Source organism: Leptidea sinapis, chromosome 17 (genome assembly GCF_905404315.1).
Source record: "Leptidea sinapis chromosome 17, ilLepSina1.1, whole genome shotgun sequence".
Lineage (NCBI taxonomy): Eukaryota > Metazoa > Arthropoda > Insecta > Lepidoptera > Pieridae > Leptidea > Leptidea sinapis.
The window spans coordinates 7,495,629-7,512,043 of NC_066281.1; the positions used below are offsets into that span (position 1 = coordinate 7,495,629).

General features: G+C 32.6%; 3 protein-coding genes across 3 annotated transcripts in view; 2 read left to right on the forward strand and 1 right to left on the reverse strand.

The window, feature by feature from the left end:
• The first annotated feature begins 2,937 nt into the window (after positions 1-2,937).
• LOC126969197 (F-box only protein 42) lies at positions 2,938-5,827 on the forward strand. The gene is made up of 3 exons (XM_050814515.1): positions 2,938-3,268; positions 3,349-4,532; positions 4,670-5,827. The coding sequence occupies exons 1-3, from the start codon at positions 3,109-3,111 to the stop codon at positions 5,141-5,143; spliced, it is 1,818 nt and encodes a 605-aa protein (XP_050670472.1). The 5' UTR covers positions 2,938-3,108; the 3' UTR covers positions 5,144-5,827.
• Positions 5,828-5,884: 57 nt separating this feature from the next.
• LOC126969194 (pre-mRNA-splicing factor syf1 homolog) lies at positions 5,885-8,772 on the reverse strand. Its single transcript, XM_050814511.1, has 2 exons — positions 8,626-8,772; positions 5,885-8,536 (listed from the first exon to the last, which is right to left on the reverse strand). Exons 1-2 carry the CDS (start codon positions 8,662-8,664, stop codon positions 6,047-6,049), a joined length of 2,529 nt encoding a protein of 842 aa, XP_050670468.1. The 5' UTR covers positions 8,665-8,772; the 3' UTR covers positions 5,885-6,046.
• A 6,639-nt stretch (positions 8,773-15,411) lies between these two features.
• The window catches only part of LOC126969137 (mitoguardin), a 95,884-nt gene continuing 94,880 nt past the window's right edge, over positions 15,412-16,415 (forward strand). Inside the window, exon 1 of the mRNA XM_050814449.1 lies at positions 15,412-15,758. Within this exon, the coding sequence (XP_050670406.1) occupies positions 15,663-15,758 (96 nt within the window). The 5' untranslated portion in view covers positions 15,412-15,662. The remainder of the gene's footprint in view (positions 15,759-16,415) is intronic.

Below are 16,415 nucleotides of genomic sequence, written 5' to 3' on the forward strand. Positions count from 1 at the left end.
GCCTCGCTTCATACTAATCGCTCTCCACTATATCTGTAAATTTTTTTTATACAAAAAGGAGAACAAACGAGCGTAAAGGTAAGAGATCACCGCTGCTCACACTCTCCAGCAAAACCAGAGGAATCGTAGGAGCGTTGCTGCACACCTAGTTCATGTGACGTCTGTGTATATACCAGGGTCTAGCAATAGTGTCTAGCAACAGCACCACAGAATATGTAGAGATCAATAATCAATCAATACACTTTAGCACTATAGAAGTAGTTGAAGTGGCCCTTAAAATTAGTTTAGGAGTCCATCGCGGACAAACAACGTGTCACGTAATTTATATATTATATTAAGATGGTCAGAGTAGTCGTAGGTGTTGTCTTAGTATGATTAAAATTTCCCTTTATACCCAAGATATGTTTGGTAATGATAATTATTATGAAATATCATAAAATCTTATAGTGCCGCAGGCAGCGGAGCCATAGCCAAGCTACCGGTGGCAGGGCTGCAGACAGCTCTATCAATAGCCAACCTCTTGTAAATAAACAATGCCATCAAAAATTAAACAAACCAAGTCTTGCAACTCAGTTCTTCTACCATTTATTCAGTCCGTACATAAGGGTTCTTTTGTCTTAAGTTATTACGTAATTAGCTAACCTAACAACATGTTATTGTGATCATATCAATATTGAAAATCTGTAATACATAAAAATAAATAGATTAACTCAGCAATCGCGTGAAAACACAATGTATATCAAAGGTAATACATATTATAATAAATCAGATTGTTTTAAGCGATTGCCAAGTCAATGTATTTATTTTAAACATAAAATATTTTTAATATTGATTTTTTACCAGTGGAAGGCTCCTTTGCACAGAATGCCGGCTAGATTATGGGTACCACAATTGCACCTATTTCTGCCGTGAAGCAGTAATGTGTAAACATTACTGTGGTTCGATCCGAATGGCACCGTAGCTAGTGCAATTACTTAGCAAATCAAATTTAACATCTTGTGTCTCAAGGTGACGAGCGCAACTGTAATCTCTCAGGATTTTTGGGTTAGGTACTCAAAAATCCTATTTTTAATTATAGTTAATTATCGGCATCTGAGCGTCCTGCTCGTCTCGCCCCTTATTTTCATAAAAAAAATATTTAGGTAAAACATTTTTAATTGATAATACATACGGTGTAACTATCCTGCTCCCAACTACAACTACAACAACAAAAACTACATCTATTTTAGGGCAACTTTCTCGCTGTCACTATTTTATATTACGTTTATTTTGATTACGGTAAATTTACTGAGAATAGATGATTATAGATCAGAAATCAATACTTTTGGAAATATATATTGCACGAACACCTATTTTCTGCAGCACAAAATAGAATCAATATCAGCAGCATTACCCCTAATACTACGCATCAAACATAAGCTAGTGTTGACTTAATAAATAATAATATATTTGTGGCCAGGGAGAGATGCGATTGGCGTCTTATTTGTCCTTTGATTTATTCAACTTATGAAAAACTCTTTTTGAAAATATTATACAAATAAAGTGTATGTCAGGACAAGACTAGAACATCAAAAGTGCCTTAATTTTAGTTTTTTTAATAAATAAAAAATGCCATGCGTACTTAGTACACATGTCAGAAATTAAACATCTTTATATCAATTATTCTAATCTGTTCTCTAAGCCCAATGTTGTTGTCAATATTAGAAATTATTAGATATGCACGATACAACGTTAGGAGGGAAGATATTCAACTTTTTCACATCTGCGCGTTAAACCTGCACGATAAAACGCTAGTAGGGAAGATGATAAACTTTTTCACACCTGCGCGCTAAACCTGCACGATGCAAAGCTAATGGGGAAGATGTTCTACGTTTTCGCGGCCGTGCGCTGAACCTGTACGATATAACTCTAGTAGGGAAGATGCTCTACTTAGTAGAGGTGCGATGTGCGTCATGCTACGTTCGCCCTTTCTCAATCGGTCTCAACGTCCCTCTACCTCTTCTTGGATAAATAATAATAATAGTCTTTATTAAAAGGTATAAATCCAATACAATGTATTTAACTTAAAAATTCTCTCTGCATCCTCGAGAACCTCGGATTCGATATTCATAATGTTGAAATCATAAATTTGCGCGGCGGCCATCTTGGATTTAAAAAATATCCTTATAGCCTTATATCGTGCAGGTTGCAAGATACAAGGCTAGTAGGGAAGCCCGAGAGTAAAAAATACTCTTCCACAATCGGTGTCAATCGCACTCTCCCTAGAACAGAAACCTCCTCCTCTTCTTAAAGAAGTTTCACTTCAAAAATTAATTATACGAGTGAGCTTTAGACCACACGACTGAAATAAAACAAAATATTAATTTATAAAATTATTCAAGAACGCGATGAAATTACGTAATAATCAAGAAATCATCGTTCACGTAACGCTACTGTAAGTTCGTAATGCTCTCGTCACACATTCACCAGCTCACTCCCCGTATCGTTCGTAACGCGGTTCTTAAAGTTTCACTTCAATCATCAAGAAATTACCGTTCACGTAAGGCTAGCAATCTCGCAAACGAACCACTCGGCCACTCGCCCGATCAAACTTCTCGTAACGAGTTCGTCACGCGTTCACCAGCTTACTTCCCAAGTCCAGCGTGCGTATTGAAGTTTTACTTCAAATGAACAAGTATAATAATTTTTATTGGTTAAGTTTGGTACATACCCTTTCACTGTGCATTCAAAGTTTTATCGACATGTCTTTTCTAGGTATATTTTTATGGATTCTAAACTTCATACGCTTTGTTCTTGAATTCGTGTTTTTGCTATTTGTAGAGTAACTTATTTCCCCGTTTTTTAAAAGGCTGAATATGCATATTGTGCAGTGCCAAAGAAAAAAAATGTCACCAGTTGACATTTGACACTGATTTATACTAGTCAAACCACAATATGTATGAGAATTAAAAATAAAAATTGTAAAAATAAGACACGAATAGTAAATACTATTTTATTTAACTTAATAACTTTTATGATCCATTGTTAACTAATAACTAATCAATCCTGTTCTTATTCTTAACTTAATACATTTTTAATTTCAATGTTTCATTTTCTTGTTTTCTAAATATGGAACTCATACACGAGTCGTTTAAGTTACAAACTATTCAAATAGGGATTGAAGACCTTCCTGATGAAGTACTTGAGTTTATATTAGGTTTCTTGCCACCATACAAAGATCTGCAAAATTGTAAGATTGTTTGCAGGCGTTGGTGTCATTGTGCACAAAGTATGCTAAACTTATTTCTCACAAATATTTCAGACCTTCGTTATATTACAAATAACTAAATATGTATCGGTATATTTCAGATGTTCTAAGAAAGACATCATTGAAATTGATGAAAGCTGTTGGTGAATTCAACATTTTATGGAAAAATGTTACATCAAATGATATAATCCCTACAATAACAAAAAGATTTTCCCATGCAGCTTGTGTCCATGAAAACAGCATGTATGTGTTTGGTGGCTGTACTACAAATGCTACCTCATTTAATGACTTGTGGAGATTTGATTTATCAAAGAGACAGTGGATAAGACCCTTGGCAACAGGAACTTATCCAGTACCAAAAGCCTACACATCTATGGTTAATTATAAGGACTGGTTAATTGTTTTTGGAGGCTGGACATATCCTTCACTCTCTCAGTACTATCAAAATGTGACCATGTTCAATGATATTCACTTCTATTGTGTCAGATCCAATAAATGGATTCTTACAAATGCCAGTAATCCACCACCACCTATGGCTGGGCATTCAGCTTGTATAAGAGGAGATGAAATGATTGTATTTGGAGGGCTGGTTATGGCAGCTGCTGTAAATATTCAAATACAATGCTCAAATGATGTGTGGGTACTGGATATATTAACATTAAGTTGGAGAAAGCAAATGACAACAAAACCACAACCATCACCTAGATATGCACAATCATTGATCAGGTTAGATGGTGATCACTTAATGCTGCTTGGTGGTGTGCAGACCTTGCATAATCGGTTTGTCTATAGTGACTGTTGGACTCTAACTATGAAGGGACCAATCTGGACATGGAAAGAGATATCAGTAAAAAATAATGAATGGGCTTCAGCGAACATTTGGTGTAATCCGGCTTGTAGGGTTGGTGATAAAGTTGTAAGTTTGAGCAGAAGCAGAAATGGGTGGAATACACCAAAACCATTAGTAACATCAGCTGTTCGACTCTCAAATTTGAGTAGACCTGAAGGAGCACCTGTTTCAGTTAGGATACAACAAAGTTTACTAAGACCTTTAGATAGAGATCAAAACATTAATGGTAGGAGAGGTGTGCTACCAAGACAACAACAAAATAGGCAAGGCCATGAAAACCAGCCAACAGAGCCTAGAGCGGGCCCCAGTAATGGACACAGAAGTTCAAACCCTAACTTAGGTGATAATATGGATACTAATGATGCACATTCTAGTCAAGAAACTAACTCAGATTCAGTTAGCAGAGAATTAACATTAAGAAGAAATAAAAATAAGGTACAGATGACCTCAGTAGTATGTACTTATATTTCTCTAACATTTTGTTTTTAATATTACATATATGCCATGTAGTTTTGATGTTAAACAATCTTTAAGAGTATTATACCTAACATACACAAGTTTTTTTTTTTCAGAATAAAGGAATGAAAATTGTACGACAATTACAAGAAGCCAATAAATATAGAATGGCTGCATTTTCTTGTGACTCGACACAAAATACACCTCCCGAAAATGATCTGATAAATCAAAGGCAAATAGCTCATTTAGAGAACAGATTAGAAGCAAGAGTTGATGAGGAGCAACCTATCCCACCACCACCCCGGCAACAAACTGTAAAGAAACCTAAACGGAACACCCTAGCGATGCATGTCTTAGATATTTCTACTATTGTTAATGGCAATTCATCGAACTATGTGTCATGGCTATGTCCACGTTTAGGAGAAATGAATGGAGCTCCTGAAGAATTAGTAATGTACTCATTAGTGAAGGGCAATGGTGAATTAATTATGTTTGGTGGTGTACATAATGATATTAGTATCTTGAATGTTGAACAGAATATGTATTCAAATTCAATACATTTTATAACACCTCCAAAGGATGTGATATAAAGATAGATATTATCCTCTATAAAAAATATAAATAAATTGACAACTTCAATGGTCCTTGTAAATCAATAATTTTGTATGAATATGCTTATTCCAAAAAAAAAGGTGTACCCAAATTTATTTTAATGATTATCAATCAACTGTATCTTATACTTAAAGATGAAGCACAAAGATCTTTTTATTTAAAAAAATATTTTTTCATAATTAACCATTTTTTTTACAATCATGCAGAAGTTCTAATAAATTATAATTGGTATAATTTTAGATATAGTGAAAATTACATGAGTTGAATTGTATTTTTTACATTCAACCCTATGTAGGTATGTTAGTCATTCATATTATATATTATGTTATTATTCATTGAACCCTTGTTATACTTTGTATCTTACTTACTCATATTTCAATATGGTTGTTACAATAGAAACTAATACCTTGTGTTTAATTTGGGAAATTGATATTTTTTGTAAATATTTGCTGTTTGAGTCCATAAATAAAGATGGTAATCTAATTATCAAAACTCATTTGTTGACTCTCTTGTCATGTCAAATTGCCTCTCTTTTTAAGCAGCTGGTATTTCGTACTGTCACATTCTATGATTCCTAGTTCTAAGTAAGTAGAATTTGCACCATTTTAATTTCAACATCTTGAATTACCCAACAGCAACAATACAAGATAAAACAGTTGAAATATATTTTATTTCATTAGCTTATATTGAGAGTAAGATTTTGGAAGAAAAACAATTAACTTGTTCAATTGTATTTATTGAAGATATTTTACCAAAAATCATTTTTGAAACAAATGATGTACATACAGTTCATTATGCACCATATATTATTGCTAACACATAATATGCTCTAATAATAATATAACTTTCAAATTGTTTTGTATTCACACAGATTTTTTGCCTTACTCTTTTTCTGGCAACAGGCCTCCAAATACAGCAGCTGGAATTTCTTTCTTTTCAACTGGATCAATTGGGCCATCTTCATCTCCACTGTTATCAGATTCTTCATCAATGTCTATTTCATCTGGATTAACCACCTTATCAGCACTCTCCTTAAGACCTTGTGTTTCTCCCCTAACAAACATAATGTTACCTTTATTGTGAACTGCCATTTCTGCAGCTTTAGCTTCCAGTAATCTCATACCATCTTTCATACCTGGAGCTAGATCAGATACTGTACCGGCAGCCTGTGTTGATGAGCCTAACATTTGTGCTGACATCATATTTACTTGTGTATTGTAAGTGGCTTGTACACTTCTCTTTATACGTAACATTTCTCTCATAGTGTCCTCATTGCCATGCCTTACTTCAAATTCTTTCCAAGTGTTCCAGAAATCTGCGGTTATTCTTGGATCACACATTTGACTACAATGGGCATATATTGCTCTGGCCCTGTCAATTTCACCAAGACGTGTCTCCATTTCAGAAAAACGAATACACATTTCTCTAGAGTTTTCCTCAGATAATGTTTCAATTGCTTTTTCATAAATTTGTCTTGTTTTTGGTACACCATATATTTCTGCAGCTTTTTTAATATATATATTAAACATTTCAAACATTTGTTCAGGAAGAACAGCTGTAGTGGCACGTTCATACACAGACATTGCATGCCTAGCTAATCCATGTTCTTCTTCCAGTTTGGCATAAAGTAAGAAAATTGATTTAGCAAATTCTGGAGGACAGTGTTCCAAACATTGCTCAAATAGATCTCTTGCTCTTTCAAGTTTGCTTCCACCATACCTTTTTAAAAATTTTGTTAAATAGGTGTTCCATATGTCATAAACATTTGGCCATTTAAAAAGAGCAATCCCTTTTTCATATGCTCTAAAAGCTTCTTCAAAATAATTATGTTCTTCTAAGAATAAACCATAATTGATTATTATTTGAGGTGTAGCTATTTTTAAATCAATAATGTGGTCATAAACAGCTTTACATGATTTATATGTTCCAAAACTTTCTTCCAAATCTGCATACATTGACCACACTTTTAATGACTTATAAAGCCTCATTTGGACTGTTTCATTTTCATCATGGTAAGCAACTTTTCTACTAGGTAGAACAGTAGCACGTTGCATTAATTTTAATGCATCTTCATAATTTTCATGTCTAATTTCCATTTCTGCCCATTCACACCATACAGAAGCCAGATCTTCAACTTTTACATAACTGACTTGCGTAGCTTTTTCAAAAATTAATCTGGCATCTTCTATTTGTTCATTGTTTTCATAAAATTTTGCAAAACCCACCCAAAGGGTATGTAACTTACCTACAGCCAACTTTGGATCTACAGTTTGAACTGCTTCAGTATAAGTATCAATTATTTCATTAGGTTTTCCTTCATACAGTTTAACTCTTTTATGCCATTCTGCTACATTATGTGGATTTTGTCTTAAAAGTACAGAGTTAAGAAGCAGTAATCTACGCTCCATTAGATACTCAAATCTAGCTAACCTTAATTCTAAGTCTATATCATCATCTTCACTTGGATGAGGCTTCTTAGCAACTTCTTCCATTTTCTTGCTTAAACTCAACTCTTCAAACTGTGCATATGCATCAAATACTTGTGTAAAATCACGCACAGTAGTGACTGTTTGTATAGCTTCTTCGTAAATATCTCTAGCTCTTTCAAAGAGACCACTCCTTACATAATAATCAGCTAAAGAATTCCATAAGTGACCTAGCTGGTCTGTGTAGCGTCTTAGTCCCCCTCTAATTATGGCATCTACATTTAGTGTGTGAATTTTATCTGGATTTTTTGAAATTAACTCACATAGTTCATTCCAAAGTTGATGGTTAGATTTGCCATGTTTGGATTGAAAGTTTTCATTGTTCACAATTTGAGCTAATTTAACAGCAGCTTCATCTAACTTATCAATAGATATTAAATAGTCAATATATTCTTCAGTATCTTCAGGTGACAATTTTAAATACCTTCTGAAAACTCGAACTGCTGTTTCAGGAATATTATGCTTTTTCAGAAAACCAAGATAGAGGGGCCAAATTCTATGATGCTGAGTTATTGGCAGGGCCCTCAATGCACTGTCAAATGCTTTACGAGTTGCTGTTATTTTACACTGATCAGTTAAAAAACTGCAATAATCCATCCATATTCTGGGCATTTTATGCATAAAAACTAATGACCTTTCAAAGCAGTTATTGACATCTTCATATGATGGATCTGTAATACAACGACCTCTTATTTGATTTCTCCTCACTTTTAGATAATTATACCAAAGTTTAAATGATCCAGGAAGCTCTTTGAGTGCTCTTTCATAGATTAAATTAATCTCATTTTTAGGAGCACCTTTTTTATGCTCAATATATCTAAGCCAATGCTTTACTGAAAATGGATTTCTGAGAATCTCTTCTTCATAAGGTAGGTCTTCTTCGCTCTGAAATAAAGTGAGTATGAGTTAAATAATGTTAAATGTATACCTATATTATATTCATGAATATGAATTAAAATTTCCATAAATCTTACAAAGTATATTTCAGCATCTTTTTCATCCATAAGAGGCATTTTGGAGATGATCTTTTTATTGCAGATAATGTTAGCAATTTATTTTGTAAAAAATACAAACTACAAAATAGTATTTTCAAAAATTCATTCGGTAGTCGGTATTATTTCGGTAGGTAAACAAAAAGTATTTTTTTTATCAAAAAGCAGACGCAGATGACACTGACATATCCAAGATGTCTAGATTTTTACTTTTTAGCATTGGAATCGAGACCAGTAGCATCAGCAAGGCTTGGAGCCTAACAGCCACTCCGCTCGTTCAATAATGCAAGGCGCTTGAGTCTGATTAATTAGACAGGGGAAAGCTGCATCTGAGAAACGACGACAAATTTAAAAAAAATCTGCGGCTGGTAACTATGGCTAGTTAATGAGAGTCAAATCCATCCATTCGATCATGGTGCGAACGAGTATTCCTCCGTGAGATAAGTTGGAGTCCAACAGAGGCTTAAAATATGACCCCAACAAGAAAAAAAAAAATAGGTTGCGCACAACCCATATGGCACAAAGTTGTCCATTTCTATTATGAAGTATAAAGTCGACTATAAATAAATATTATTATGATGTACCAAAGTGGATAATTCAATAAAAATTATAGTACACCGGGCGAATACGATATAGTATTATGAGTACCTAAGTAGGTGATATGTGATGTGTATAAAGTACTTATAATATATATATGATTGAAGTGATAAATAATATTACGAGCAGAGTAGGAATAAAAGTGTGGTCAAATGTAAAGAAATGTTTAGAGATATGAGGCAATGACATATAGTAAATATAGATGAAAGTAGAGTTTGTCAAGAATTAATAATTTATGACCATGAGGGGTTCAGTATAATATTATGATTGAAGATTTAAAGAAATTGTATTTAAGAATGTTTAATATGTACCAGAAAAATGTATGTAAAAGTAGGTAACTTATATAGTGAAAAAAAAACGTAAATGAGAAATAACATTAATTTCAAGTATAAAGGAAAACAAACGAGAATATTTAAATTTTGACAAATCAAAGAAGTATAACACAGGGTTCTATTTAAATATCTTATTAAATTCGATTTTGAGTTTTTTTTTTCTTTTAAATATAGGAAGGAAATGTCCGATGCGTTTTTTTAACTAATTGTTTTTTATATGTATTTCTGCAATCACTGCAAATATAAGAAATCAGAATAATTACATAAGATGTGAAGTACATTATGTCTAAAATATAATATTTTATGTTTCTTCATGTATGACAACTATTTTGATTTATAAGAATTCTATTTAGATCAATGTATAGACATGTGCATTTTTTTTATTCGAAAGTTATGTTTACAGTAATGTTATTATAAACATATTATATAATCAGAATGATACCTATGTAATTTTAAAATATTTTCAAAACTATTTTACTTATTTTCTATATTCATAATATTATCTCGATGTTGTGAGTCAATATTTTTTTTTAGCAAAAGTTATTAGAAATCATTGTTTTTTTATTTTATTTTGTTGTTATTTTTTTATATATATATTTATTAATAAAAACAAATTTTACATAGCGGTTTCAAAGCAATAAAAACCACTGAGGTTTGTACAATTGCTAAATTAAGTCTACACCAACAGAGTTAAATTAATAAAAGAAAAAATAGTTCACAATCACTTAGCTGTACATTATAATTATACAAATAAAAGTAAAAGTACTTGAAACAATTAATAGTTAAGCACGAGTTGATCGGTGGTCAGTCAAGTCTTAAAAAGTATTTTTTTAAATTCTGTTTTAAATTAGTCTCAGTCAACGAGTCGGTCAAGTCACGTGGCAGTTTATTAATCAGTCTAGGTACTATGTAAGCTGTTGTTTTTTTCACCGAACGCATTGGATGCCCGAGGCATGTGCAGCCGGTTTAGACTAACAGCGCGCGTATACACGGGGTGATCTATGGCTGTTTTTAATTTATTATTAAAATAATTTTCTTTTAGTATTGCATATTCAATTTGCTTAAATATTGACAACACTTGACAATGCTTAAATAGCCCGCTTTCGTTACCCTGAAATTTACGTTTAATACTGATTTGATACTGTTTAAGTTAAGAATTATGTTATTAATGTGAAGAATTTATGTTAAGAATTTGAATTTGAATTTTATTAATTTTGTCAAGCTACGAATTGTAAGTACGACCGTAACTGCTCAGTCCATACTGAACGTACGATTCGGCTAACGCGTTATAGAGCATTATTTTGACTTTATAGGGTATGCGATTTTTAAGAATTGAGATACTCGCAAGGAATTGTCTAAGTTTGTTGCATACATAGTCCACATGATTACTCCATTTAAATTTATCATCTATTATTAACCCAAGATATGTGTGAGATCTAACTATTTCCAAGGGTGTGCATTTACATGAGTGATAGTTTTTATGTAGGCAGACATGTTCGTGAGCTGTTATGTTTTTGATTGGTAATTTCTTAATAAACGGTGATTTTATCAATAAGAGCTTAGTTTTATTTGGATTAAGAACAAGGCCTACATCATGATACCACCGTGTAAGGTTATAGAGGTCCTGTTGCATAAAATCACAAGCCTTTATTGGATCTTTGTCCGCGATTACGAGACAAGTGTCGTCCGCAAACTGGAAACAAGTTCAGTTTTTTATACAATCTTTGATGTTATTGACGTATGAAAGAAAGTGAAGCGGCCCTAATACTGAACCTTGAGCGGTGCCCTTTCTCACCATGACTGGCTTACTCAACGTGTTGTCTATTTTCACTTTGTATGTCCGATTTTTTAGATAGTCACTGCACCATTCCAGTAATGGACCACGGACTCCACAAAAGTCTACCTCCTGAATAAGTTGATTATGCAACAAAGTATCAAAGGCGCGAGAGAAGTCTATAAATAATACGAAAACGTGTTTTTTAAGATCTAAGTGACTTTTCACTTCGTCAGTAAATTTTGATAAAAGGATTGAAGTACGCTTACCAGCCTGGAATCCAAATTGATTTTGTTGTAGTACTTCATGTTTCCTGTAAAAAACCATGTATTTGTTCGCATATAAACTTTTCAACAATTTTATCAATCGATGATAGTATTGTTATGGGTCGATAGTTATCAAAATCACTATGTTTACCTTTTTTAAATATAGGCCTCACACAGCCTTCTTTTAATTCATTTGGGTAATGACTTTTGCTTACACTGCAATTTATTAAGTTTGCAATAGCCGTGGAGACATCTCTTCCAATTAATTTAGTATCTGATACCTTGATACCATCCAGACCAGGTGCCTTACGTGAGTTTAAGTTTTTTATAATTTTATAGACCGAATCGCTTGAAGCTTTTTTTAAAAAGATACTGGAATCATTTGGTTGGCGGCAATTATTTTGTTTATAAAGTTTTATGTTGCATGTTGGACTAATATCATTCACTGCATTATCAAAGCTTTTCGCAAAGTTATCTGCAATGATTTCAGTATGCAACCCTTGCGCATTGAATGCCTTAAGAATTGCTAAATCAATAGATGATGACACACGACCTAACATTTGGTTTATTATTTGGTACATTTTTTTTGTATTTCTAAAGTTATTACTAATTTCTTTTAGGTAATATGAATTTTTTTTAGCTTCTAAAACCTTGTGTATCTTGTTACGAACTTTATTATATTCTAATTTAGGATCGTAATCATTATTTTTCCATTTGCGAAAGAGTTTCTCACGCTTTTTACAAAGTTCATTGATATTATTATCGATCCAAGGCAGCTTACATTTATTTTTACCATTATCTAAACCTATCCTTTTTTTCATAGTACTTGTAGCCGCATTGTTAGCATTATGAAAGGATCGACAAATAAAATTATAAATATCATACGGGGATTTCATGTCGTTTGTCACAGACCAATTAACGTTTTTTAGTTCCCGAAAAAGAATGTCATAGTTAATTTTTTGTTTGATATCACCCCGTGTACGCTCGGGCTGTTCATCGCCAATGCACGCGAAGACAAGGCCTCGATGGTCCACCAGTACAATATCTAACGCCGCCGAGTACAGATTTAATGTGAGGAAGCGTGAAAAAATGTGGTCGTTACAAGATTTGGTTACATAGTTTTGTTTCATTTCAATTCTCGTATAATCGGATATACCACACATTAATCCATGCTCGCTGAGTGTTGCTAGATATGAATCATTATATGTCGTTGAAGATTTTAGGTCAATGTTTATGTCACCAATCATTAGTAAGTTTAGTTTTGACTCAAATATAGAAAGATAGTTACCTAGTTCTTTTACAAAATTATTCTTGTTTGTTGATGGTGGGCGATAAACTGCACAAACAACTACATCTTGGCAATCATTTATTTTAAACGACCCTGTTAGACTTTCAAAAGTGCTTGTTTTATGATTGAATTTTGTAAATTTTATGTGATTTCGGATGTATATCATAATGCCGCCTCCCTTTTTATTTTTCCGTAGTTGTGAGTACATGTTAAAGCCAGGAAGGTTAAACAAATGGCAAATTTTATTCGAGATACCACATTCGGTCAACACTATTAAATCAATTGGAAAAGTACATTTATGAATAGTTTGTTCTAATTTACTGAAATTTTTAATTAAAGATCTTATATTAAAATGTAGACATGATAGTTTTAAAGTATTTTTAGGCGGTATATGTTGTAAAAAATTATTAAGTGTGTTACAATCTCGTATTTCTTTTATATGTGTATCCATATTATATATTTATATAAATTAAAACTTATACAGGCGAGAATTTAATGAACTTTTTTATCAAATGTAAGGAAAAAAGAAACAAAAACTGTACCTAATAGCTTATTGAGGGGTAGATCCTTTCAGTTTCTTTTCAAAATTAGATGAGGTCGAACACTGCTTTTCAAGGAGGTTTATGTCTTGCACTGAACGAATATAATATATTTTACTATCACTACACTTTCTAACACACACTTTACCATCTTTGCACCATATATACTGAAAGGATTCTTTAAGTTGGGTCTTCGCTTTGAATAACAGTGACTAAAGGTGCTTAGTTAGCGCATCCCGTACATAGACACGATTTCCAACGCTTTCTTTCGGGACGCCCTGTACTATGTGTCCAACAGTGAGTAATTTCTCCCTTCCAGCATCAATCCATTTTTTTCGGCATACATTCGACTTTAATTCCAGTAGGATAACTCCTGGTCTAGTCTTTGAACCCGGTAGACGTTGTGAAGACTGGACATCAGCTGGGTCAACGTTCAATTTGGAAGCCACAGTTTCCACCACTTTGCCTATGCTGCTCGGAGGAAGTTCGGGAAGCCCAGCTATTCCCAAAGATGATGAAAGAGATTTTTGTTCAAAATCCTTAATCTCTTGCTCCAGTACCGATATTCTTAATTGCATATTTTTATTGGAATTTTGAAGGTCAAGGTTTTTGTTTTGTAGGTCTTTGAGATAAGGGTATCTTGCTTTTTCATAGATTGCTGCATTGTGCTCATTTGTTCACTTAGGTACTCCAGTGACGACTCAAGATTAACAAGTTCTTCTCGAAATGCTTTTTTCACCTCGTGACCAATGTCCTCTATTAATTTTTTCGTATTAATAGTTTGAACATTCGCGATGGATTCCGAATCAGATTCATCGTCATCACCGCTGTTATCTGGAATAATGAAAGACGACCGGCGAGAAATTTGTTTTAAACAATCTTCACAGCACCATTCAATTCCAGGGGAATGACGAAGGGTTTTCAGTTGCTTGTTGGAAAGCTTGGAACACTCGGGATCAGCATGTACAATCTTGTCACATCGACTGCATTCCAGGCCTGGCACTTTTTTGGTGATATTTTTTTTGCATTTTAAGTACTTCTTAACAACCATAGTGGGTAGTTTTAAATAAACGTAAACAACCGATTACACACTTACAACTGACCATACGCTACCGCGTTACGCTGCAGACTGAATTAGAAGCATGTGTTTAGTAAATAATTTTTCTGTATTTTTTTTAGGTTTCAAAGGTCAAAAATGTATTTAATTATGTGTTCTTTTGTTAGTAAGAAACATAAACATATTTTTTTTTATGTAAATGTATCGTTTCAATTAGGTATTGGTAAGATTATCATATAGTTTTCTTTAACAAGTTTTGGTAATGAATCATTTAAAAGTTTCAAGAAGTACTGGAATTTGGAATCTGGAATTGTAGCTTTCAACAATTAAATTAGTTTTTTTTACCATTAATTGGTTGGACAACCTGAAAAAAATATGATAAGTTGATTACTCCCCACTTATATTATATTACTTATATTAAAAACAACGAAGCAATTAACAACTATACCCTGACTCTCTGAATGCATCAGTGGCATACACCCAGCCTCACAACTTAATGTATATACATTAGGTTGTGAGGATATCGTCATATAGGTACATTGCCTCGATGGTAGTAGGTTGTGGTATTGACAACTTCAAACTGTTGTTTACGTGCTCTTCAATTCTATATTCTTTGATTCTCTGGATTTACAGCCGTTTTCAATAATGTATCTCTAGTTACGGATACATTGCTATCACCGTTTAATGACAAGATCTTATCTATCCATAGATATTTCCAATATAGCAATAGTCCAATACTTTCTGTCGATAAGTTATTAAATTGTAAGTAAGCGTAAAAGGATAGATTTGTATAACCCCTAGTAAGTTAAACAAAGGATAGATAGGTAATTATTAAAAACAGTCAGTAAAAATCTTATTTACCAAGTCATAAAATAAAATAAAACTTTTGATTGTCACTGTCAGTGTGAATATATGTAAACAATAGCCAATTGGTAGGTATTAGGCAAGTATTAGGTCTATCTGATATTTAGATAGGCCCAAAATACAATTATTAAGCTAAAATAAATCATAATACAAAAACAGTACAGTATTGTGAAAACTACATGAATAATGAATGTGTTTGATATTCACTGCATTGTAGTACAACTTTGAATATTTGTGAAGAGCAAGTTAACCTATGTATGATTAAGTGTTATTGATAGCAATTAGCAACAGGATTCTTCAGAATGCAACATATTATTCAAGCAAACCCAATTATGGAGAGACTTAAACACTTTCAACAAGTGTTTTCGTTCAGATATCAACTTACTACATCGCAAAAGGTTTAGAAAGTATTATAATCATTCATATTAGGAAATAAATATATTGCTAATTTTTATGGTTCTGGTTTTACTTCACACATCACTTTTTATTATATATCCACCCTTACTTTATAGTTAAATCATCAGCTATAACAATCAATAATATATTTTGATAGTAGATAAACCATTACTAAAAAAATTCCTTCATTATAAAGTAACATTTATTAATTTGTGTTTATTTTATGTGAGTATGTATAGAAGTGAGTTACTTATTAATTATCTGTCATAATTAGTATGAAAAACTACTATTTTGAACTGTTTACAACAGCTAATAATAAGCTTTACCCAAATTATCACAAAGCAATTATTATTAAACATTTGACTTACCTCTTTATTTTAAATTCACATGGTTTATGCAGTTTTAATTACTTATTTTAACTTCCTATTTGCTTCCGAGGCCACCATGTAGTATGATGTTAAGAAGTTAGCACACAAGACATTAATAACAATATGATAAATATCAGTTTTTCTAACCCACACTTTAAATTTAAAATTAAGCCCATAAAATACTAGCAGAAAGTAATTAGTAAAATAATTTAAAAATTATGCTGATAATTTATAAGAAAATGTTTACTGCACAAATTTTACTGAGACATTTAAAAAACAATATCTAATTTA